The sequence below is a fragment of the Salmo salar genome, chromosome ssa19, assembly GCF_905237065.1.
Source record: "Salmo salar chromosome ssa19, Ssal_v3.1, whole genome shotgun sequence".
Taxonomy (NCBI): Eukaryota; Metazoa; Chordata; class Actinopteri; order Salmoniformes; family Salmonidae; genus Salmo; species Salmo salar.
Window position 1 is genome coordinate 65,296,444 of NC_059460.1, and position 27,214 is coordinate 65,323,657.

The 27,214-nt window shown below is 43.3% G+C and overlaps 1 protein-coding gene across 7 annotated transcripts in view; it reads right to left on the reverse strand.

Moving 5' to 3' along the window:
• Window positions 1-1,308: 1,308 nt before the first annotated feature.
• The window catches only part of si:ch211-180a12.2 (uncharacterized), a 67,486-nt gene continuing 41,580 nt past the window's right edge, over window positions 1,309-27,214 (reverse strand). For 3 of the 7 annotated variants that reach the window (XM_014159295.2, XM_014159292.2, XM_014159289.2), the window contains 4 exons: window positions 15,188-15,532; window positions 13,213-13,491; window positions 12,528-12,797; window positions 1,309-1,658 (listed from right to left, as the gene is read on the reverse strand). In XM_014159295.2, the coding sequence (XP_014014770.2) occupies window positions 1,627-1,658; window positions 12,528-12,797; window positions 13,213-13,491; window positions 15,188-15,532 (926 nt within the window). In that variant the 3' untranslated portion in view covers window positions 1,309-1,626. The remainder of the gene's footprint in view (window positions 1,659-12,527; window positions 12,798-13,212; window positions 13,492-15,187; window positions 15,533-27,214) is intronic. The other 4 variants (XM_014159296.2, XM_014159293.2, XM_014159290.2 and 1 more) reach the window with 3 other exon arrangements.

The following is a 27,214-nucleotide window of genomic DNA, read 5'->3' on the forward strand; positions in this document are numbered from 1 at the left end:
AATCGACTCTAGTTAATAGACACTTACTTGTATGTTTTTATTTAACATTTTGAGATGGGAAACATGTTTTTCATTAAGTTGAACATGTGCTCTTTATGACAGAATGTTAAAATTAGGTGAAACCTTTTTGGTCCAAGTTAGACTTCTCAAAAGGCACAGAATTGGTGGAACGACCCAGTAATAGTAACAAAAGCTAGTACCACGGACAACTGTGCATAATATATCATTCTCTGTAGGCTATAGAAACGGTGTCCTTCAGTAAATAATTTCAGTGCATAAACTCACCCAAACTGTCCAGAAAGTCCTCCCAGCATGAGAAAGTGGGCCTGCTGGTGAGTCCATCTTTTGGTGTTTCAGTGGCTTCTTCGATAAGATGATAAACTTCAGTTCAGAGTAGGCCTGCAACAAACTGGAACCTGAGGTAAGCTAGTTCTTGGTATTTATTATTTTATCAAACACAGAGACAACATAAAATCCCATTAGTCAGTTGTAAAATAGGCCTATTAATTGTCCTACAAATAACTTTTCTGATGAGCGGTCTAAACGTGAGCAAATTTAAAAATGGGCATTTTGGTAATAGCTCATAGAAATGCTGTTCTTGAGGCTGAGATGTCCAGTATACATCCATATGAGGAAGAGGATAACTGAACGCATTACTAATTTTGGCACATTGCATGCGCATCATTGAGGGAAGCGTGATTGAATAGGATCGATAGTGTACGGCTGTAATGTAGGCTATATTCATATTTTAAAACTGTGTCTAAATCTATTACTTTATATCAAGATTAGTTGCAGACAGTGCTATACCACATGGATTCTTAATCATCTGGCAATTGGAACATTCTTTCACTGACCCATGTCGGCTTGACTATAAAAAGACAATAACCTTGTTCCTTTTCTGTATAAGAGTCCAAATCTATAAGAGCAACCAAAGTAAACTAAATTAATATGTTAAATGTGGCTTTGGCTACACAAGCGCCAACCTAATGATATAGCTTATGCATTGACATTGCACAGAACACATGTAATATAATTATAAATAATGAAAAAGTTACTACTTAAGTATTAACACTGAGATCAAGGCAGAAGTGTGTGAAATGTGCAATGTGAAGGCATGTGAAATGCACTTCCCTTGTTTCAACTGTGGTTGAGGTGAAAGCAAGAGAAAGAGAACCACGTCTATTTTTGAAATGCATCAGGCTCACACATTTTGTCCCCATGCAAAAACAATGAACAACACAGTACAATGTCAGCGTAAAGGAAGAAAGAACTGTTTTATCCCCCCAACTTAAATGGAATTCTGCACAAAAAAGTGAACCAAGATTTTATTGACAAAATTACATTTTCGAAAATGTACATGTTTTTAGAAGATTATGCCACAAACGTTGTGCTGAACCTGAAACGAAATATGACATGAATATGAAATGTATGAATCATACAATTACAAATGACATTATGCGGGAACAAGCATCAAATCAAATGTATTTGTCATAAGCTTTGTAAATAACAGGTGTAGACCAACAGTGAAATGCTTACATATAGGAGAGTGTGACATCCTGAGGAGTCGTATACCATAAGTATTTTATATCTATGTTATAAAAAATAAACACCTTCTGTAAGCCCCATTCACAGTGAAGATGAAACCTCTTCATTGGGCTCTGCAACAAAAAAAAGACAGGAGTTAGAGTTATGTCTTGTTAAGTATGTCCTGTGATATACTGTACGTTGCATATAAGTTGCATATAAGTTAACTGTATTTCTTGTGATGTCTTATATTCATTAATTAAATGGGGCTTGCGAAAGCAAAAGTGCCAACTTTAAATCTTTGACAAACTTCTGACTTATTATACTGTAGTTACACTGTATTATTAGTGGGGTTTGTGACGCAAGACCCCCATTTTAAATCTTCGACATACTTCTTATTTTTCTTTGGAACGCGATTCCTCCTACACTGTTTAAGCTAGAAACGTCATTCAAATGTCAAAACATGCAGATCGGTCTGGAATAGTGTGCTTGTAGAACATTTTTAGATATCTTTTTACTTTTTAAACTATTACACTTTTTGTCCTCCATCCACTTTCATTCTAAAGGCCCCATTGTGACATCACTTTCAACATTCCATTCACTGTAAATGCAATGATTGCAAATTTTAACACAAATCAGCTACTTTGACCACTTTGCCAACTACTTCTTAGACAAAAGGTTAGAACATATAAAATCTTCCTCTACTTCTCTGCTTTTCAAATCTGAAATCAGAAGTAATGTCAAAGACATTTTCATCTAACTTTTTATAAACAACTGGCATTTTGGCCACTTTCCCAACAAGTTAAACAAAAATATAGAGGTTAGGACATCTTCGTCTACTTCTGTTATTCAAATCTGTCGTCGGAACAAAAAAAGATGTTACCAATCCAACAATACAGCTGTTTTAGTAACTGCATTGACACATTTTTTCTCAACTTTTTCCAAACTGCCATTTTGACCACTCCCCCAAAAATTCTGACAAAAACTTAGTGTATGAAATGCTCCTCTACTTGTCTGCTTTTCAAATCTGAAATCAGAACAGAAATAGCTTCTACCAATCAATAAGTAGAGCTGTTTCAGTAACCCACCAACTGCTTTCATTAAAGATGCAATAAGTCATGTCAGAAACTAGAAGATTCATTACTTACCAAAAACAGCTGCACATTCCAAAGTACATCACATTTTTAAGTTCTCTTTGCTTTGTCATAAAATTAGCAAATACGTTTTGACTTACCAAAAGTAATGACCACAACTACTGACAACAACCACACAATTACTGACCACAACTACTAAACCTCAAATACTGAACACAACCACACAACTACTGACCACAACCACACAACTACTGACCACAACTACTAAACCTGGAATACTGACTACAACCACAAAACTACTGACCACCACTGCTGACCACAACCACACAACTGCTGACTAAAACAACAAAACTACTGACAACAATTAGCTACTGACCACAACCACTCAACTACTAAACCACACACCTACTTATCAAAGCTACTGGCCACTATTGACCACAACTAGTGACAACAACTACTAAACCACAAATACTGACAACAACCACAAAACTACTGACCACCACTACATACCAAAACTACTGACCACAACCACACACCTACTGACCACAACCACACGACTGAACCTGTAACGATCGTCGTCGGGTGATGAGGAAGCGGACCAAAACGCAGCTGGGAGCGAACACATGTTTATTCTTTACACTGAAATAAACACGTACACAAAACCAAGACAAGGCCGATACGTTAACTTGCTCAAACACAAAGAGGCAACACCCCACAAACAGTGTGGGGGAAAAAGGAACTTAAATGTGATCCCAATCAGAGACAACTAGAGACAGCTGTCTCTGATTGGGAATCGACAGAACCCAACATAGAAATAACCCACATAGAGCTAACACAAGGCTATAACGCAAACATAGAAAACAAACCAAGGAAAAATACCCAACATGACACACCTTGACCAAAATACCCGAGTTCACCTGGTCAGGGCGTGACAGAACCACACAACAGCACAACTACTAAACACATCCACTGAACACAACTACTGACCATGTCCACACTGTAGGGCCCAAAGAACCTGCAACACAACCACACAACTACTGACCACATAATTACAGAGCACAACTACTGACCACAACCACACAACTGCTGACTAAAACCACAAAACTACTGACCACAATTAGCTACTGACCACAACCACTGAACCACACACCTACGTATCAAAGCTACTGGCCACTATTGACCACAACTAGTGACCACAACCACACAACTAGTGACCACAACTTAAAAACAGGTTGTTTTTAAGAGTCTTCCAGCATTTCCCAATGATTTTCCAATTCACTGATCTTCTAAAGTCTTAATTTCTGTAAATTAGAGGGAAGATGTGTAGTGTTTCCTCTTATGAAACCTTTTACAGCTAACCATACCATAGTTGAGTCCTCCACTGAGTGTTAACTTATTTCTAAATAATAATTTAAAAAAGATCTAAACTGAAAGATGAAATCAGAGTTGTGTAGTAAAGCATTATTAAACCTCCATCTCAGTGCACACGTATTCATTGGTAAGATTTTTAATTGACAAAGAATGGGATTATGATCAGATAGAATGGCCAGTAATGTTTTTATAAATTCCAAGTTACCTGTAATATCAGTAGATGTTAAAACAGTACATTTTCAAGAAAGTCTTAAATCTATCAGAAAAGCATGTATAGTTCTTAGTTGTGAGATGACATTTCCAACAGTTACTAAGACTAAGATCTTTAAGAAATTGTTTAAGTGCATTGGAAGCAATCACTTGTGATGAGCTATGAGAAGATCCAGATTTATCTAGCTTAGAATCAATAATGGCATTCATGTCAGCTCCAATAATAAGCGTATAATCTGAAGGGAGAAAATCTTTGTTATAGGAGCATAAATAGATACAAATGCTATTTTCCTCACATACAGAGTGGAACATATGTTAGTAAATCAGCCCTGTTTATAATTTCCACTTTTTTCAATTGTAAGGGGTAGATTGCATTTATGTAGAATAAGTACCCCTTTAGATTTAAAGCAAGAAACAGCTCACCCTCTAAAAGATGTGTCTCCTGCAATAGAGCAATGTATAACGACGGTCGTCAGGAATGGACCAAGGCGCAGCGGGTTGAGTGCTCATAATTAACTTTTTTAATGAAAACACTTACTCAAACAAAACACAACAAAACGATAGACGACGAATACAGACTTGAAGGCAGACAACAGCAATTCAAGTGACAACCTCCCACAAATTACAAACACAAACACACCCTAATATATAGGACTCTCAATCAAAGGCAACTAGACAACACCTGCCTTCAATTGAGAGTCCACACCCCAATTAACTAAACATAGAAAACAGACTAACTAGAAAGAACATAGACTAACAGAGCAGTGACCAAAAAAAACCGGGAATACATAAATCCACTATCCTCTACATAATACACACACCCCGAACCACATAAACCAAATACCCTCTGCCACGTCCTGACCAGCCTACACTAACAAAATAACCCTCATACTGGTCAGAACGTGACATTCCCCCCCCCCAAAAGGTGGAGACCCCGGATGCACCTCACACACAAAAAAAAAAAACAACAAATAACCCCCAAAACACTAATAAATCCCCAAAAGTACATGGGAGGGAAGGGAGGGTGGCCACCGTCCCCAACGGTGCTCCTGCAACACCCCCCCTCAACCCCAATACTCCCCCCTCAGGAGGTGGCTCAGGAGCCGGACGCAGACCCCACTCCACCCCTGGCTCACTCCCCTCATAAACTGTCTCTACAGTGATGTCCCTCTCTGTCGACCCCGGACTGTAGGGTGACTCTAGGAGCTCTGGACTGTAGGGTGACTCTAGGAGCTCTGGACTGTAGGGCGACTCTAGGAGCTCTGGACTGTAGGGCGACTCTAGGAGCTCTGGACTGTAGGGCGACTCTAGGAGCTCTGGACTGTAGGGCGACTCTAGGAGCTCTGGACTGTAGGAAGACTCTAGGAGCTCTGGACTGTAGGAAGACTCTAGGAGCTCTGGACTGTAGGAAGACTCACTTGGTTCTGGACTGTAGTCAGACTCACTCGGCTCTGAACAGTGGGCCGTCTCACCTGGTTCCGAACAGTGGGCCATCTCTCTCCGGGGCACTGTCGCCGGAAGCTCTGGACGAGGCACTGTTGCCGGAAGTTCTGGACGAGGCACTGTTGCCGGAAGTTCTGGACTGTAGCCAGACTCACTCGGCTCTGAACAGTGGGCCGTCTCACCTGGTTCCGAACAGTGGGCCGTCTCACCTGGCTCCGAACAGTGGGCCGTCTCACCTGGCTCCGAACAGTGGGCCGTCTCACCTGGTTCCGAACAGTGGGCCGTCTCACCTGGTTCCGAACAGTGGGCCGTCTCACCTGGTTTCGAACAGTGGGCCGTCTCACCTGGTTCCGAACAGTGGGCCGTCTCTCTCCGGGGCACTGTCGCCGAAAGCTCTGGACGAGGCACTGTCGCCGGAAGTTCTGGACGAGGCACTGTCGCCGGAAGTTCTGGACGAGGCACTGTTGCCGGAAGTTCTGGACGAGGCACTGTTGCCGGAAGTTCTGGACGAGGCACTGTTGCCGGAAGTTCTGGACTGTAGCCAGACTCACTCGGCTCTGAACAGTGGGCCGTCTCACCTGGTTCCGAACAGTGGGCCGTCTCACCTGGTTCCGAACAGTGGGCCGTCTCACCTGGTTCCGAACAGTGGGCCGTCTCACCTGGTTCCGAACAGTGGGCCGTCTCACCTGGTTCCGAACAGTGGGCCGTCTCTCTCCGGGGAACTGTCGCCGAAAGCTCTGGACGAGGCACTGTTGCCGGAAGTTCTGGACGAGGCACTGTTGCCTGAAGGCCTGGTGCGTGGGGCTGGCTTAGGACGTGCCAGACTAAGGACACGCACCACATGGCTAGTACGAGGAACATGGACAGGAAGTGCTGGACTGGGCTGACGCACTGAAGCCTGGTGCGTGGTGCTGGTAATGGAGGTACCATACTGGAAACACACACCTTAGGGCTAGGGCGTGGAGCGGGAACAGGACGTACTGGACTGGGCTGACGCACTGGAAGCCTGGTGCGTAGTGCTGGTACTGGATATGCCAGCCTGGAAACACACACCTTAGGGCTAGTGCGTGGAGCGGGAACAGGATGTACGGGACTGGGCTGACGTGCTGGAAGCCTGGTGCGTGGTGCTGGTACTGGATATGCCAGCCTGGAAACACACACCTTAGGGCTAGTGCGTGGAGCGGGAACAGGACGTACTGGACTGGGCTGACGCACTGGAAGCCTGGTGCGTGGTGCTGGTACTGGATATGCCAGCCTGGAAACACACACCTTAGGGCTAGTGCGTGGAGCGGGAACAGGATATATTGGACCGCGAAGGCGCACTGGCGGTCTCGAGCGCAGTACTGGCTCCACCCTTCCTGGCTGGATGCCCGCTTTCCCCTGACAAATGCGGGGCGCAGGTACTGCGCACACCGGCCTGTGAATACTAGGCCTCAACGCCGTGCACCTCACTCCAACGCACGGGACCTGACTAATACTAGGCTGTCCCCAATAAGCACGGGGATTTGGCTTGCGGCTCAATCCTGGCCCTGCCAAACTACCCGTGTGCCCCCCCCAAAAAAATTATTGGGGCTGCCTCTCCGGTTTAATAGCCAGTCGTGTTCCCCTGTAGCGTTCCCGGTTTTCGCTCCATTTCTTCCATGGGCCCTCTCCGGCCATAATCTGTTCCCATGTCCATTTCTCCCGTTGGTCCAACTCAAATTCCCATTGCTCCACTAAGTCCACCTGTTGCTCCTTCCTTCGCTGCTTGGTCCGGATTTGGTGGGAGGTTCTGTAACGACGGTCGTCAGGAATGGACCAAGGCGCAGCGGGTTGAGTGCTCATAATTCACTTTTTTAATGAAAACACTTACTCAAACAAAACACAACAAAACGATAGACGACGAATACAGACTTGAAGGCAGACAACAGCAATTCAAGTGACAACCTCCCACAAATTACAAACACAAACACACCCTAATATATAGGACTCTCAATCAAAGGCAACTAGACAACACCTGCCTTCAATTGAGAGTCCACACCCCAATTAACTAAACATAGAAAACAGACTAACTAGAAAGAACATAGACTAACAGAGCAGTGACCAAAAAAAAAACGGAATACATAAATCCACTACCCTCTACATAATACACACACCCCAAACCACATAAACCAAATACCCTCTGCCACGTCCTGACCAGCCTACACTAACAAAATAACCCTCATACTGGTCAGAACATGACACAATGTCAACTTTATTCCTATGTAATTCGTCAAGACATTCGCTTATTTGGCTCAGTAGAACCCCTCAGATTACAAGAAATGATCACAAAATTAGCCATGATCCATCTGTGGTAATGTGAATACCAGTTTGATGGATAAAAGGGGAGAAAAGTAACTTATGATAGCTATAAAATGACTATTTAGTTTCCAACTAAATAACTGTAAACATATCCATTGTTGGATAAAATTACAAAACCCTTCAGATTGCCATGCCACCCCAATAACCCTGAAAAATGTATCAAAACAGTTGAAACAAAGAATCCCTCCCCTTCCTGACAGGTTGGGACACAAAAGTCCTCCCTCTCCACTCAATGTTAGACCTATGACTGAACGCAGCGGTGTCTATCACTAAAACCCTCCAAATACCCCTGAACGTCTCACTCCATTTCCTAAATATCTTGCAAGAAATGTTCAATTGACTGAATGATTAAGCCTTAACGTAGCACAAACATGGAGAACTAATTTGCAAAATAATTCAGTGGTGATAGTTGACTTCTCTAGCTACGCAGTCGTTGTCATAGCAACATAACCTGCCCAGGGACTGCGGTTGAAAATTAGCCGGCTGGCTAAAACCGGCACTTTTACTGAAACGTTGATTAGTGTGCACTGTCCCTGTAAAAATAAAATAAACTCAAACATGAGACAAGTAATCACACGAACGTTGTAAACGTAACTTAGCTATAAAATACAAATTTTCTTTTATAGAAGCTAGATAAACTTTCAACAACATGTAGGTTATACTGAACACTACTGAACAGATAATCAGTTTGCTAGCTAACAGTTGTGATGATGACTTACTTAGCTAGCTGTCCCAAGCTGTCCCAGTTACTGTCCCAATCACCCTGCTGGCTGGAAAGCGAGTAGCTAGCTAGCTTGCTGGTGCTCCATTGTCGAAGTTCATAACGATCACAAGTAGTTAGATAAAATGTTCCTCAAAACTCCTTGGAGTAGTGGATAAATCCTACTGACCAGTTTACTTATGGTCATAGGTTCCCTGGTGCTTGCATGGCCCCGTTGTTTAGTCTTCCTCCTCACAGCAGTACATTACCAGCGTGGTGAATGAGATCTGCTGCTCTGGCTCCTTGTAGAATGGCTTGGCAGTCGTACCGGAGGACCTTGAAGATCAGCGTCCTTAGTCTGTCTGAAGAATTACTAGTCCAAGGTCCCAAGTAGGTGCGATCGGCTCTTTCTATATCAACCTTGTTAGATATGGATGGGATCATTCTCTGTAGGAATTCGATGGGATCGTCAGTCTTGTCTCCTTCTTTTAAAGATATTCATTTTAAATTTGAGCAACGTGAACGGTTCTCCATTTCAGCCATCTTGAGCTGCATCTTCTCCAGTTGTGACGAACAGTCGTTGATTTTCCATTTGCTTTCCCTATTTTCATCTTGCGGATTGTCCACTTTAGTAGACAGTTTGTCAATCACTTTCATCCTTCTCTCAATGTCGATTGTAAGAGCTTCAACAGCCGCTAAAGTATCTTGATGTTTTCTGTCGAGTGGTTCCACCGCCTCAGCTAACACCCGTTGTAGCATATCCTTGAGAGAGTTCTGTTGCTTGGCTAACGCTTCAGAAATCACACCAGCTATGAAGGCCTCAGTTTCAGTGTTGAGGGCTGCCTTCTGACGCTTAACTACAGGAGAAGTCGGAGTAGCGCCGTTTTTCTTGCCTCCTTGGGTAGTCGGCATTATTAGTCAGTCGGGTTTGTTTTTTAAGAGTTCCTTATCAAAATAATGTAATAAAATATGGAAAAAAAGGTATTGGGTTTGAAGCGCTCTCGTGACTGCAACCATAACGCTCGTTGGTCACGTTACATCCAACCACACACCTTTTGAGCACAACTACTAACCACAATACAACTGACCACAACTACTGACCACAGCTACTGACCACAACCACACAACTACTGACCACACCTACAAAACGACAACTACTGTCCACAACTGACCAAAACTACTGACCACAACCACACAACTACTCACCACATCTACTGAACCACACACTTACTTACCAAAACTACTGACCACAACCACATAACTACTGACCACAACTACTAGACACACAACTACTGAACCACACAAATAATGATCACAACCACACAACTATTGACTGCAACTACTGACCACAACCACAAAACTGACCACAACACCACAACCACACAACTACTGACCACAACTACTAAACCACAAATACTGACCACAACTACAAAATTACTGACCACAACTACTGCTCTAGTCTGCACTAGCTCTGGTCCACCTCTGGTCCTGGGCATAGCTAGCTAGCTCTGGTTTGCTCTAGCTCTGGTCAAGCTCTGGTTTGCATTATGAATTATAACTACTTAAATGTGCATAAATTAGTATATAATACCCACTAAGATTAATTGAACCATTCAAGCTAGAGACACCCAACCAACTTGCACAAGTTCAGGCTATCCAATCAACCAATCAATATTTTCATCTGCCTACTTTTTCAAGTATAATCAGCCAAAACTACTATAACTTATTTCAAAACCATAAATACTTTAAAACAAACTAGCAAGCACACCACATTTTCTTCAGGAAATGCACTTTTCAGTGATGACTGTTAGCCTGAAAATGGTATTTATTAGCTAGAACTACAGCTAGCTATCAGTTCATTCGGAAAGTATTTAGACCCCTTGACTTTTTCCACATTTTGTTACGTTATTCTAAAATTTATTTTAAAAATTGTTCTCGTCAATCTACACACAATATGTCATAATGACAAAGCGAAAAAACGTAATTTTTTTGATAATTTATGAAAAATATAAAACAGAAAGATCTTATTTTTAAGTATTCAGTAGTAGGCCTGATCACCAACAACGACGAGACAGCCTATAGGGAGGAGGTCAGAGACCTGGCCGGGTGGTGCCAGAATAACAATCTATCCCTCAACGTAACCAAGACTAAGGAGATGATTGTGGACTACAGGAAAAGGAGGACCGAGCACGCCCCCATTCTCATCGACGGGGCTGTAGTGGAGCAGGTTGAGAGCTTCAAGTTCCTTGGTGTCCACATCACCAACAAACTAGAATGGTCCAAACACACCAAGAAAGCCTATTCCGCCTCAGGAAACTAAAAAGATTTGGCATGGGTCCGGGAGATCCTCAAAAGGTTCTACAGCTGCAACAGAGAGAGCATCCTTGAGATGTTTCTACAAATTGCTTGGAGTCCGCCTGTGGTACATTTCATTGATTGGATATGATTTGGAAAGGCACACACCTGTCTATATAAGGTCCCATAGCTGACAGTGCATGTCAGAGCAAAAACCAAGCTATGATGTCAAAGGAATTGTCCGTAGAGCTCAGAGACAGGATTGTGTCGAGGCACAGATCTGGGGAAGGGTATCTTGAAGCATTGAAGGTCCCCAAGAACACAGTGGCCTCCATCATTCTGAAATGGAAGAAGTTGGAAAACCACAAGACTCTTCCTAGAGCTGGCTGCCAGGTCAAACAGAACAATCGGGGGAGAAGGGCCTTGGTCAGGGGGGTGATCAAGAACCCGATGGTCACTCTGACAGAGCTCCAGAAGGTTCACCTTCCAACAGGACAACGACCCTAAGCACACAGTCAAGACAACGCAGGAGTGGCTTCGGGACAAGTCTCTGAATGTCATTGAGTGGCCCAGCCAAAGCCCGGACTTGAATCCTATCTTACATCTCTGGAGAGAACTGAAAATAGCTGTGCTGTGACACTCCCCATCCAACCTGACAGAGCTTGAGAGGATCTGCAGGAAAGACTGGGAGAAACTCCCCAAATACAGGCGTGCCACCGTCATACCCAAGAAGACTCAAGGCTGTAATAACTGCCAAAGGTGCTTCAACAAAGTACTGACTAAAGGGTATGAATTCTTATGTAAATGTGATATTTCAGTTTTTATTTTAATGTTTTTGCTTTGTCATTATGGGGTATTGTGTGTAGATTGATGACGAAAAAAACCAACAAGGCTGTAATGTAACAAAATGTGGAAAAAGTCAAGGGGTCTGAATACTTTCCGAATGCAATGTACGAACCTATTCTACATAGTTCAACTACCACAAAAATACTTTTAAAGAGCTGCCATCACTAGATGCACCATTACATTTCTTTCCACAAATAATTTACACTAAAAGTTTCACAAAAGTAAATCGCGCATCTATCTATCTGAAACCCACAGCATGATTGATTGAGTTGCTTTGCTTTCCTAAGAGTGTTGTCCACATGATCCTGCCTTTTAATCCCATCTTCTGACAGAAGATGGCTTTGTTCTGTATCTTTCTTGTGTCAGTTTTCACACGCAACAACTGTAGTTTAGCCATTTTTGCGATCGAAATGCCGCGCAATCGAAAGAAATAAAGGTTGATATAGTAGTCTATCAAAATAATCAGACCAATTATTTTACTAAATATTACTTTGTCTATATGTATGATTTGCTTTAAATAGTAAAGTAAAAGCAAGCCCAACAACTTTACTTTTAAAGTTACCATCTAGTTCATATATGCTGTTACTTTGACAGCATATAGCAATGTTATAGTATAGCGGTTTCATTGGATAGGCCTGTATGTAATATGGTATAGAAATATTACATTTGAATGATTTTATAGGATAAGCAGTGTAATACAGTACCTGTCCATGTTCGGTGCACAGGCAGCTTAAGGGCCGGATGGGTGATCTCCACGCTCACTCTCAGTCGTGCTCTCTCCTCCCCTCTAGGCCCCTTTCTCATGTTCACCCTGTTAATGTGCAACGTTTCCATTCCTTCTTCTTCCTCTTCCCTACTCTCATCCTCCACCTCCATCTGCGTCACCTTTCTTTCCATGTCGTTGTTCTCTCCGTCTCTTTCGTCAATGTACTCTATTCCTTCCGTTTCGGGGTCAGCGACTGCGGCTTTTGTTTCTACAGACATTAAGAGATATAAAGAGATATTTAGTCACTTTACTGGATAAATTGTGAACGCATGTACAAGTACTGCATAGGATTTGTATTACTAATGAATATCCTTATGAAATGTTGCATACTTACAGCTAATGTTTAAACTTAAATCATAGGCGCAATGAGTTTGCATATGCACACATAACCTTGACTGAATTAGCCACAACAGCATTAGCTTGGGTCGAAACAGGAAGATGTTCAATAAGGCAAATCATTGCAAATTGTTTTGAAACTGAAAACTAAAATGAGCGTTTCTTATTTTGACAAATGCTTGTAGTCCCTCCCTTGTCAGTCCTTTTTCTTCCGTTTGATGCTTAATGAACACAATCCAGTTCTAACATGGACAGGTACTGTTTCACTAGTGTTAATAAAAACCCACTAAGTGTGTGTCCGTTTTTCCGACTGTCCATCTGACCATTTCCGTCTGTCTGACTGAGCCAGCAAGTGGATCTCTCCAAAGCGCACACGCTCCTAAACTCTCTCTGTCCGTCCACTCCCTTCCCGCCTGTCTCGTTGGACACCAGCGGTATGAGGGTGGTGCCCCCTGCTGCCCAAAGCACTTTAGCTTTTGGGTGGCCACCCGTCAATAGGAGATTGAAAACCCCAACACCCTCGCTGGTCCAACGGACAGTAAGAGAGGAGGGGATGGAGGGAGCAGCTGGGAAAAAGAGAGAGAGAAAGAGGGAGGATTAAAGGTCAAAGTATTTTGAAAATGTATAGTAGATAGAATTCCTTGAATGTAACATATACTTAAAAAATTATACTGTTCGATAGGTTATTCATAACCTATAAGAAAGTGCATACGACCAGTTACAGTCTTAACCTGTTGAGGCTCGGGGGCAGTATTGAGAAATTTTGAAAAAAATATGTGCCCATTTTTAACTGCCTCCTACACCAACTCAGAAGCTAGGATATGCATATTATTAACACATTCGGATAGAAAACACTCTGAATTTTCTAAAACAGTTTGAATGGTGTCTGTAAGTATAACAAAACTCATATTGCAGGCAAAAACCTGTGAAAAATAGATAAAAAAAAATTGAATTTTGTGACTGTACTATTTAGTGTCATTGTTTTATAGATACCATAGTGAGAAAGGATTCATTTCGCAACTCCTACGGCTTCCACTAGATGTCAACGATCTTTATAAAGTTGTTTGAAGCGTCTATGATGAACAGAGACCGGATGGCAATGAAGAGAAGTTGACCTCCCTGGGATGTCGTCACTTCATTATTGGCTGCACCTGCGCAATCATGTGATGCGATACATTTTTCAAAGACGTTTTCAAGACACAGGAGAGGTCGGGTTGAAACATTACTGATGTTTCACGTTAAAAATGGCTCTAAAGATTGATGCTAAACAACGTTTGACATGTTTGAACAATGTAAATAGATTATTTTTTTTACTTTTCGCCGTGACTCCCCCCGCGCTACTTTTTAGTAGCCTACCGAAGCGCTAACAACATGGAACAACTTGGGAGTTATTTGGACATCAATTATGAACTTTGTCAAAAGAAACCACATTTGTAGTGGACCTGGGATTTCTAGAAGTGCCAATGGATGAAGATAATCAAAGGTAAGGGAATATTGACAATAGTAATTTTGATATTACATGGTTACATATGGTGCTAACCTGTATAGCCTAGCCTATTGTTCTTAGCACAGCACCCGGTTTATTGCAAATTGTGATTTCCCAGTAAAGTTATTTTGAAATCTGGCATTGCAGTAGCATTTACGAAATGTTAAACTATGAATATTTGAATGACAATAATATAATTTACCAATGTTATCGAATAGTAATTTTGTGATTTGTAACGTTGTTCACCGGAAGCATTTGAGAGAAAAAAATCTGATTTTCACCGCTTCGGTAAAATGCTGTTTTTGGATATAAATATCAACTTGATGGAACAAAAATGCATGTATTGTGTAACATAATGTCTTAGGAGTGTCATCTGAGGAAGATTGTCAAAGGTTGGTGCATAATTCTAGCTGGTTATCCGCTTATGGTGACGCCTGTGTTTGAATTGACAAAACATTACACACAGCTATTTTCAATGTACTCTCCTAACATAACCTAACTTTATGCTTTCGCCGTAAAGCCTCTTTGAAATCGGACAATGTGGTTGGATTTAGGAGATGTTTATCTTTCAAATTGTGAGAAATAGTTGATTGTTTGAGAAATTGAAATTATTAGATTCTTGCAGTTTTTGAATTTCCCGCCGTGGTCTCTTGACAATGAATCCCGATATCGGGATAAGATCCCCAACAGTTGGCGTACTGCTAAATAACATTTAAATGAAGTCTATATTAACAATGTTCACATTACATGAATGTAGACTAGAGAGAGACAGGTACCGATAAGAATGTTTCTCCACCGTCTCTCGATGGGCTCCTCCAACGAACAGTGCTCCACTCGGCACACCACTCCTCCTGCGCTCTCCTTTTCTTCATTTGTTCCCCCCTTCCTCAGAGTGGCATTGGCACGGTAGGTACTGGGACCGCTCAGCAGGGGCCCCCAGATTTCTCCTCCTTCTATCACCTCTTCCTCTCGGTCATCCACCTCTCCTTCTCTCAGACGGAGCCAGGTGACTGAGATGCCTGGAGGGTAGAACCCAGTCATGTCACAGCCCAATGTCAAATGTTGACCAGGGAAGGAGGCAGAGCTGATGATCTCGGACACATTGGGCCTCTTTATGAAACCTGCAAGAAACAAGATGTAATTGAAGATGAGTGGAATACATTTAATCATGACCAATGTTCCCTCAAAAAAGATTCCGCACTGAGCAAATTTCAGGTCTGTTGAGCGCAAAATTGAACGTTCTGTGCAACTTCCAGCACACGTTTACTGTGACCACTGAGGCTGTACCTGCATTAAATTACAGTTTTAACAGTGGCCATGTAGGCTACTGTGGCAATTTGATCATAATGTACGTCTAACCAGTGTGGCCTACCATCAATAACAAAGGAATAAATGCATCCCATAACATTTTAACATGGAAATAGCTGTTCTATCATTCAGCCTACAGTAGCAGCCAATGTGTGGTGTTCAATTTAGGCCTGTATTCAATGAGACTTTTGAAAAAAACATGCAGGGGTTGACATTAACTTGTTTATCCACTTGTCCTTCAGACAAGGAGGCGACTGAAAATGTTGTGTTTATTGGAAGAAACCACTTTACAAAATAAAATGCATTATTATTCTGATACCATTATTACAGAGAATCAGACAAATGATGCTACCCTCTGCCTATTGGCTACTTAGCTTATTCAAGACCGCCTCAAAATACAACAGTACCCCATTAAGACAAAGCTTTTCAAAGATGTTTGATGTTGCCAGCAGCACTGTTACAGTCACCAACGCTCTGGATAACATGAAAACTGCCTAACCAGCTCCGCTAGAAGTAAAATGGTTAGAGTGCGGTTGTTCTCTCATTATGTGTCTGGAAGAAGCTAGCCAATGATAGCCCATTAGCTTGGGTGCTTGACTGTCGTTGTGAGGTCAGAGCTCGGAACAACCCTAATTATTGGCCTGAGCGCTCAGGTGTGCTCTGAATGCGAAAGGCTCTGAATTTACGAACGGACAATCTGACAGCACAGTTGCAGTCACCAACGCTCTGGATAACAAAGCAGCCTAACCAGCTCTGCTAGGGTGGGTACTGTTCAGTGAGCTGTTCTCTCTCTCTCTTAGATGTCTGAAAGTAGCTGGCAAGTTAGTACAGAACACACGGATCAACCCTTATAGAGATGAATGGGGCTCAGGCTTAAGAGGGTGTGAACAATGCTGAATGGCGCCAATGGCGCCGACAGAGATGGTCACCTCGCTTCAGGTCCTTAGGAAACTATGCAGTAATTTGTTTTTTTTATGCATTATTTCTTACATTGTTAGCCCGGAAAATATCAAGTATTATTACATACAGCCGGGAAGAACTATTGAATATAAAAGCGGACCCTTTGGACATGGGATCTTATCCTAGAGGCCGATCAAAACAACGTGGTCGCCGCAGGAGAGGCAGACGGAGCGGCCTACTGGTCAGATTTAGAAGGCGAGCACACCATCCACAGGTTCTGAGCCTATTACTCGCCAATGTCCAATCCCTAGACAACAAGGAGGACAGAATTAGGGCATGAGTTGCCTTTCAGAGATTGTAACATTCTCTGTTTCACAGAAACATGGCTCTCTCGGGATATGTTGTCAGAGTCGGTACAGCCACCCGGTTTCTTCACGCATCGCGCCGACGGAAACAAACAACTCTCTGGAAAGAAGAAGGGTGGGGGTGTATGCCTTATGATTAACGACTCATGGTGTGATCATAACAACATACAGGAGTTCACCTGAACTAGAATTCATTACAATCACATGCCGATCGCATTATCTAACAAGAGAATTCTCTTAGATTATAGTCACAGCCATGTATATCCCCCCCGACCAATCGGATTCCACGTTTCAAGTAGCCTCAGACAAAATTGATGTATTCGTGGACTCGGTGAGCGAGTTTATTAGCAAGTGCATCGGTGATGTTGTACCTACTGTGACTATTAAAACCTTCCCTAACCAAAAACTGTGGATTGATGGCAGCATTCGTGCAAAACTGAAAGCGCGTACCACTGATTTTAATCATGGCAAGGAGACTGGAAACATGACCGAATACAAAGAGTGTAGCTATTCCCTCCACAAGGCAATCAAACAAGCAAAGCATCAGTATAGAGACAAAGTAGAGTCTCAATTCAACGGCTCAAACACGAGACGTACAGTTGAAGTCGGAAGTTTACATAAACAAGTTTTTATGACTCCAACCTAAGTGTTTCAACCACTCCACAAATGTCTTGTTAACAAATTATAGTTTTGGCAAGTCGGTTAGGACATCTACTTTGTGCATGACACAAGTCATTTTTCCAACAATTATTTACAGACTATTTCACTTATAATCACTGTATCACAATTCCAGCGGGACAGAAGTGTACATACACTAAGTTGACTGTGCCTTTAAACAGCTTGGAAAATTACAGAAAATGATGTCATGGCTTTAGAAGCTTCTGATAGGCTAATTGACATCATTTGAGGCAATTGGAGGTGTACCTGTGGATGTATTTCAAGGCCTACCTTCAAACTCAGTGCCTCTTTGCTTGACATCATGGGAAAAATCAAAAGAAATCAGCAGAACCTCAGAAAAACAATTGTAGACCTCCACAAGTCTGGTTCATCCTTGGGAGCAATTTCCAAACACCTGAAGGTACCATGTTCATCTGTACAAAGAATAGTACGCAAGTATAAACACCATGGGACCACGCAGCAGTCATAACGCTCAGGAAGGAGATGCGTTCTGTCTCCTAGAGATGAACGTACTTTGGTGCAAAAAGTGCAAATCAATCCCAGAACAACAGCAAAGGACCTTTGAAGATGCTGGAGGAAACAGGTACAAAAGTATCTATATCCACAGTAAAACGGGTCCTATATCGGCATAACCTGAAAAGGCCACTCAGCAAGGAAGAAGCCACTGCTCCAAAACTGCCATAAAAAAGCCAGACTGCGGCTTGCAACTGCACATGGGGACAAAGATCGTACTTTCTGAAGAAATGTCCTCTGGTCTGATGAAACAAAAATAGAACTGTTTGCCCATAATGACCATCGTTATGTTTGGAGGAAAAAGGGGTAGACTTGCAAGCCGAAAAACACCATCCCAACCGTGAAACACGGGGGCGCAGCATCATGTTGTGGGGGTGTTTTGCTGCAGGAGGGACTGGTGCACTTCACATAATAGATGGCTTCATGAGGTAAGGAAAATGATGTGGATATATTGAAGCAACATCTCAAGACATCAGTCAGGAAGTTAAAGCTTGGTCACAAATGGGTCTTTCAAATGGACAATGACCCCAAACATACTTCCAAAGCTGTGGAAAAATGGCTTAAGGACAACAAAGTCAAGGTATTGGAGTGGCCATCACAAAGCCCTGATCTCAATTCTATAGAACATTTGTGGGCAGAACTGAAAAAGTGTGTGCGAGCTCAGAGGCCTACAAACCTGACTCAGTTACACCAGCTCTGTCAGGAGGAATGGGCCAAAATTCACCCAACTTACTGTGGGAAGCTTGTGGAAGGCTACCAGAAACGTTTGACCCAAGTTAAACAATTTTAAAGGCAATGCTACCAAACACTAATTGAGTGTATGTAAACTTCTGACCCACTGGGAATGTGATGAAAGAAATAAAAGCTGAAATAAATCATTCTCTCTACTAATATTCTGACATTTCACATTCTTAAAATAAAGTGGTGATCCTAACTGACCTAAGACAGGGAATTTTTACTCAGATTAAATGTAAAGGAATTGTGAAAAACTGAGTTTAAATGTATTTGGCTAAGGTGTATGTAAACTTCCGACTTCAACTGTATGTGGCAGGGTCTACAGTCAATCCCGGATTACAAAAAGAAAACCAGCCCTGTCGTGGACATCGAGGTCTTGCTCCCAGACAAATTAAACAACTTATTTTCTCGCTTTGAGGACAATACAGTGCCACCAACACAGCCCGCTACCAAAGCCTGTGGGCTCTCCTTTACCGTGGCCAACGTGAGTAAAATATTTAAACATGTTAACCCTCGCAAGGCTGCCGGCCCAGACGGCATCCCTAGCAGTGTCCTTAGAGCATGCGCCCTCCAGCTGGCTGGTGTGTTTACGGACATATTCAATATATCCCAGTCTGCTCTGTCCACATGCTTCAAGATGGCCACCATTGTTCCTGTTCACAAGAAAGCTAAAGTAACGGAACTAAATGACTATCACCCCATAGCACTCACTTCTGTCATCACGAAGTGCTATGAGAGACTAGTCAAGGATCATATCACCTCCACCCTACCTGATACCCTAGACCCAATCCAATTTGCTTATCGCCCCAATAGGTCCACAGACGACGCAATCGCCATAACACTGCACACTGCCCTATCCCGCCTGGAGAAGAGGAATACCCATGTAAGAATGCTGTTCATTGACTACAGCTCAGCATTTAACACCATAGTACCCTCCAAACTCATCATTACCCTGGGTCTCGACCCCGCCCTGTGCAACTGAGTCCTGGACTTTCTGACAGGCCTCCCCTAGGTGGTGTGGGTAGGAAACAACATCTCCACCCCGCTGATCCTCAACACTGGGGCCCCACAAGGGTGCGTTCTCAGCCCTCTCCTGTACTCCCTGGCCAAGCACGCCTCCAACTCAATCATCAAGTTTGCAGACGACACTACAGTGGTAGGCTTGATTATCAACAACAACAAGATGGCCTACAGAGAGGAGGTGAGGGCCCTCGGAGTGTGGTGTCAGGAAAATAACCTCTCACTCAACGTCAACAAAACAAAGGAGATGATCATGGACTTCATTTAACAGCAGAGGGAGCACCCCCCATCCACATCAACGGGACAGTAGTGGAGAAGGTGGAACGTTTTAAGTTCCTCGGCATACACATCACGGACAAACTGAAATGGTCCACCCACACAGGCAGCGTGGTGAAGAAGGTGCAACAGCTGAAGAAATGTGGCTTGTCACCTAAAACCTTCAAACTTTTACAGATGCACAATCGAGAGCATCCTGTCAGGCTGTATCACCGCCTGGTACGGAAACTGCTCCGCCCACAACCGCAAGGATCTCCATAGGATAGTGCGGTCTGCACAACGTATCACCGGGGGCAAACTACCTGCCTTCCAGGACACCTACAGCACCCGATGTCATAGGAAGGCCAAAAAGATCATCAAGGACAACAACCACCCGAGCCACTGCCTGTTCACCCCGCTATCATACAGAAGGCGAGGTCAGTACAGGTGCATCAAAGCTGGGACCGAGAGACTGAAAAACAGCTTCTATCTCAAGGCTCAATACTGTTAAACAGCCATCACTAACAGAGTGGCTGCTGCCAACATACAGACTCAAATCTTTTGGCACTTTAATACATTATAACCAAGATGGCGTAGCAGTCAGACATATTTGTCGTGTCCCATGTATATATCTTTTATATATTTTTTCTTCGCATATCTTTTTAGATTTTTCTAAACCTCAACATCAAAATACTCTCCTGCAACCCGCCTCACCCAATGTGGTGTGTATCTGCTTTTTTCTAAAGTATTTTTCTTTACTTCTGAATCGGAACCCCCAACAGCAGCTAGCCAGCTAACTAACCAGCTAACTTGCTAGTAGTCAGCTAACCACTGCTAGCGGTCATCAGCTAACGTTTAGCTCGGAAAACCCTCGCCAGTTTGCACAATGCGATTCAAACCAGAGCATACTGGACCTATTTTCTCTCTATATCCCCGATTCCTACCGCAAGCTCTGAAGCTTTTCACCTGGATCGTCGCAGCTAGATAGCCAGGAGTAGACACTCGGATTGCAGCTAACGTCTCTGTCCCGAAGCAAGCACCAATTAGCCTGGAGCTAGCCCATGCTAGGCCCATCTCCCGACTAGCTGAAGGGGCCTATCAGCCACTCCTGGGCTACAATACCTATACCTTGACCCCTTTTACTGCCGGTACAAAGCCCCGCCGATCCTTCACGACTGGACTACCCACGTAATCTGCCCGAGGGGGTTATTCAACTGGCCCCTCCGTCGCGATGTCAACTGAATGCCCATCTGCAAGCCTGCTAGCTGCGGCCCGCTAGCTGTCTAGAGCATATCGGACTGTTAGCTGAATTTTTGGGCCACTATACCTATTTTGCCAATTGGACTGGACCCCTTTACCACACGGAACCCTACTAATCCATCACAACTGATGAAGAAGCTCCACACGAGGAGGCTTTAACAGACATCTTCCGTCGCGACGTCCCTTTAAGGCCCTTCTGCTAGCTTGCTAGCCTCAGCAACTTAGCTGTCTGAATCGCCGTGTCTCCAGCCAGATTCACTACTCACTGGGCCCCTATGATCACTCGGCTACGCATGCCTCTACCTAATGTCAATATGTCTTGTCCATTGCTGTTCTGGTTAGTGATTGTCTTATTTCACTGTATAGCCTCCAGTCCCGCTCAATATGCCTTAGCCAACCCTTTAGTTCCACCCCCCACACACGCGGTGACATCACCTGGTTTAAATGATGTTTCTAGAGACAATATCTCTCTCACCATCACTCAATGCCTAGGTTTACCTCCACTGTATTCACATCCTACCATATCTTTGTCTGTACATTATGCCTTGAATCTATTCTATCGCACCCAGAAACCTGCTCCTTTTACACTCTGTTCCAAACGTACTAGACAACCAATTGTTATTGCCTTTAGCCGTACCCTTATTCTACTCCTCCTCTGTTCCTCTGGTGACAGAGGTTAATCCAGGCCCTGCAGTGCCTAGCTCCACTCCTATTCCCCAGGTGCTCTCATTTGTTGACTTCAATAACAGTAAAAGCCTTGGTTTCATGCATTTTAACATTAGAAGCCTCCTCCCTAAGTTTGTTTTATTCACTGCTTTAGCACACTCTGCCAACCCGGATGTCCTAGCCATGTCTGAATCCTGGCTTAGGAAGACCACCAAAAACCCTGAAATTTCCATACCTAACTATAACATTTTCCGACAAGATAGAAATGCCAAAGGGGGGCGGAGTTGTAATCTACTGCAGAGATAGCCTGCAAAGTTCTGTCATACTATCCAGGTCTGTAACGAAACAATTCGAGCTTCTACTTCTAAAAATCCACCTTTCCAGAAACAAGTCTCTCACCATTGCCACTTGCTATAGACCACCCTCTGCCCCCAGCTGTGCCCTGGACACCATATGTGAATTGATTGCCCCCCATCTATCTTCAAAGCTCGTGCTGCTAGGAGACCTAAACTGGGACATGCTTAACACCCCGGCAATCCTACAATCTAAGCTTGATGCCGTCAATCTCACACAAATTATCAATGAACCCACCAGGTACAACCCCAAATTCGTAAACACGGGCACCCTCATAGATATCATCCTAACCAACTTGCCCTCCAAATACACCTCTGCTGTTTTCAATCAAGATCTCAGCGATCACTGCCTCATTGCCTGCATCCGTAATGTGTCTGCGGTCAAACGACCACCCCTCATCACTGTCAAACACTCCCTAAAACACTTCAGCGAGCAGGCCTTTCTAATCGACCTGGCCCGGGTATCCTGGAAGGATATTGACCTCATCCCGTCAGTAGAGGATGCCTGGTGATTCTTTAAAAGTGCCTTCCTCACCATCTTAAATAAACGTGCCACTTTCAAAAAAATTTGAACCAGGAACAGATATTGCTCTTGTTTGTCTCTAGACCTGACTGCCCTTGACCAGCACAAAAACATCCTGTGGTGTTCTGCATTAGCATCGAATAGCCCCGTGATATGCAACTTTTCAGGGAAGTTAGGAACCAATATACACAGGCAGTTAGGAAAGCTAAGGCTAGGTTTTTCAAGCAGAAATTTGCATCCTGTAGCACAAACTCCAAAAAGTTCTGGGACACTGTAAAGTCCATGAAGAATAAGAGCACCTCATCCCAGCTGCCCACTGTACCGAGGATAGGAACCACTGTCACCACCGATAAATCCACTGTAATTGAGAATTTCAATAAGCATTTTTCCATGGCTGTCTATGCCTTCCACCTGGCTACCCCTTCCCCGGTCAACAGCCCTGCACCCCCCACAGCAACTCGCCCAAGCCCCCCCATTTCTCCTTCACCCAAATCCAGATAGCTGATGTTCTGAAAGAGCTGCTAAATCTGGACCCCTACATATCAGCCGGGCTAGACAATCTGGACCCTATCTTTCTAAAATTATCTGCCGAAATTGTTGCAACCCCTATTACTAGCCTGTTCAACCTCTCTTTCGTATCGTCTGAGATTCCCAAAGATTGGAAAGCTGCCGTGGTCATCCCCCTCTTCAAAGGGGGAGACACTCTAGACCCAAACTGTTACAGACCTATGTCTATCTTACCCAGCCTTTCTAAGGCCTTCGAAAGCCAACTTAACAAACAGATCACCGACCATTTCGAATCCCACCGTACCTTCTCTGCTATTCAATCTGGTTTCAGAGCTGGTCATGGGTGCACCTCAGCCACGCTCAAGGTCCTAAACGATATCATAACCGCCATCGATAAGAGACATTACTGTGCAGCCGTATTCATCGACCTGGCCAAGGCTTTCGACTCTGTCAATCACCACATTCTTATTGGCAGACTCAACAGCATTGGTTTCTCAAATGATTGCCTCGCCTGGTTCACCAATACCTTCTCTGATAGAGTTCAGTGTGTCAAATCGGAGGGCCTGTTGTCCAGACCTCTGGCAGTCTCTATGGGGGTGCCACAGGGTTAAATTCTCGGGCCGACTCTCTTCTCTGTATACATCAATGATGTCGCTCTTGCTGCTGGTGATTCTCTGATTCACCTCTACGTCGACGACACCATTCTGTATACCTCTGGCCCTTCTTTGGACACTGTGTTAACTAACCTCCAGACGAGCTTCAATACCATACAACTCTCCTTCCATGGCCTCCAACTGCTCTTAAATGCAAATAAAACTAAATGCATGCTCTTCAACTGATCGTTGCCCGCACCTGCCCATATGTCAGCATCACTACTCTGGACGGTTGTGACTTAGAATATGTGGACAACTACAAATACCTAGGTGTCTGGTTAGACTGTAAACTCTCCTTCAGAATCTCTAATCCAAAATGAAATCTAGAATCGGATTCGTATTTCGCAACAAAGCATCCTTCACTCATGCTGCCAAACATATCCTTGTAAAACTGACTATCCTACCGATCCTCATCTTTGGCGATGTCATTTACAAAATAGCCTCCAACACTCTACAAACTGGATGCAGTCTATCACAGTGCCATCCGTTTTGTCACCAAAGCACCATATACTACCCAACACTGCGACCTGTACACTCTCGTTGGCTGGCCCTCGCTTCATACTCGTCGCCAAACCCACTGGCTCCAGCTCATCTACAAGTCTTTGCTAGGTTAACCTGTTAGGGCTAGGGGGCAGTATTTACACGGCCGGATAAAAAATGTACCCGATTTAATCTGGTTATTACTACTGCCCAGAAACTAGAATATGCATATAATTATTGGCTTTGGATAGAAAACACCCTAAAGTTTCTAAAACTGTTTGAATGGTGTCTGTGAGTATAACAGAACTCATATGGCAGGCAAAAACCTGAGAAGATTCCTTACAGGAAGTGGCCTGTCTGACAAGTTCTTGTTCTTCTTGACTCTCTTTATTGAAAACTGAGGATCTTTGCTGTAACGTGACACTTCCTACGGCTCCCATAGGCTCTCAGAACCCGGGAAAAAGCTGAATGATGTAATTCCAGCCCCTGGCTGAAAAACATTAGCGCCTTTGGTAAGTGGTCATTCAGAGGACAATGAGACTGAGGTGCGTGCACGAGGCGACCCCATGTTTTTATTTTCTCTCTCTTTGTACTAAAACACAGATTCCCGGTCGGAATATTATCGCTTTTTTACGAGAAAAATGGCATAAAAATTGATTTTAAACAGCGGTTTACATGCTTCGAAGTACGGTAATGGAATATTTAGAATTTTTTTGTCACGAAACGCGTCGGGTGCGTCACCCTTCTTTACCCTTTCGGATAGTGTCTTGAACGCACGAACAAAACGCCGCTATTTGGATATAACTATGGATTATTTTGAACCAAACCAACATTTGTTATTGAAGTAGAAGTCCTGGGAGTGCATTCTGACGAAGAACAGCAAAGGTAATAACATTTTTCTTATAGTAAATCTGACTTTGGTGAGGGCTAAACTTGGTGGGTGTCTAAATAGCTAGCCCTGTGATGCCGGGCTATCTACTTAGAATATTGCAAAATGTGCTTTCACCGAAAAGCTATTTTAAAATCGGACATAGCGAGTGCATAGAGGAGTTCTGTATCTATAATTCTTAAAATAATTGTTATGTTTTTTGTGAACGTTTATCGTGAGTAATTTAGTAAATTCACCGGAAGTTTGCGGGGGTATGCTAGTTCTGAACGTCACATGCTAATGTAAAAAGCTGGTTTTTGATATAAATATGAACTTGATTGAACAAAACATGCATGTATTGTATAACATAATGTCCTAAGATTGTCATCTGATGAAGATCATCAAAGGTTAGTGCTGCATTTAGCTGTGGTTTGGGTTTATGTGACATTATATGCTAGCTTGAAAAATGGGTGTCTAATTATTTCTGGCTGGGTACTCTGCTGACATAATCTAATGTTTTGCTTTCGTTGTAAAGCCTTTTTGAAATCGGACAGTGTGGTTAGATTAACGAGAGTCTTGTCTTTAAAATGGTGTAAAATAGTCATATGTTTGAGAAATTGAAGTAATAGCATTTCTAAGGTATTTGAATAACGCGCCACGGGATTCCACTGGCTGTTACGTAGGTGGGACGAAATTGTCCCACTGGCCCTAGAGAAGTTAAGCCCCACCTTATTTCAGCTCACTGGTCACCATAGCAGCACCCACCAGTAGCACACGCTCCAGCAGGTATATCTCACTGGTCACCCCCAAAGCTAATTCCTCCTTTGGCCGCCTTTCCTTCCAGTTATTTGCTGCCAATGACTGGAACGAACTGCAAAAATCCCTGAAGCTGGAGACTCATATCTCCCTCACGAGCTTTAAGCACCAGCTGTCAGATCACTGCACCTGTGCATAGCCCATCTGTAAATAGCCCATCCAACTACCTCATCCCCATTCTGTATTTATTTATTTAGCTTGCTCCTTTGCACCCTAGTATCTCTACTTGCACATTCATCTTCTGCACATCTACCATTCCAGTGTTTAATTGCTATATGGTAATTAATTCGCCACCATGGCCTATTTATTGCCTTACCTCATTTGCACACACTGTATATAGACTTTAAAAAAAAATTCTACTGTATTATTGACTGTATGTTTGTTTATTCCATGTGTAACTCTATGTTGTTGTATGTGTCGAAATTCTTTGCTTTATCTTGGCCAGGTCGAAGTTGTAAGTGAGAACTTGTTCTCAACTAGCCTACCTGGTTAAAAGCCAATTCCTCCTTTGGCCGTCTCTCCTTCCAGTTCTCTGCTGCCAATGACTGGAATGAACTACAAAAATCTCTGAAACTAGAAACACTTATCTCCCTCACTAGCTTTAAGCACCAGCTGTCAGAGCAGCTCACAGATCACTGCACCTGTACATAGCCCATCTATAATTTAGCCCAAACAACTACCCCTTCCCCTACTGTATTTATTTATTTATTGTATTTATTTTGCTCCTTTGCACCCCATTATTTCTATTTCTACTTTGCACTTTCTTCTGCTACAAATCTACCATTCCAGTGTTTTTACTTGCTATATTGTATTTACTTTGCCACCATGGCCTTTTTTTGCCTTTACCTCCCTTATCTCACCTCATTTGCTCATATTGTATATAGACTTATTTTTCTACTGTAT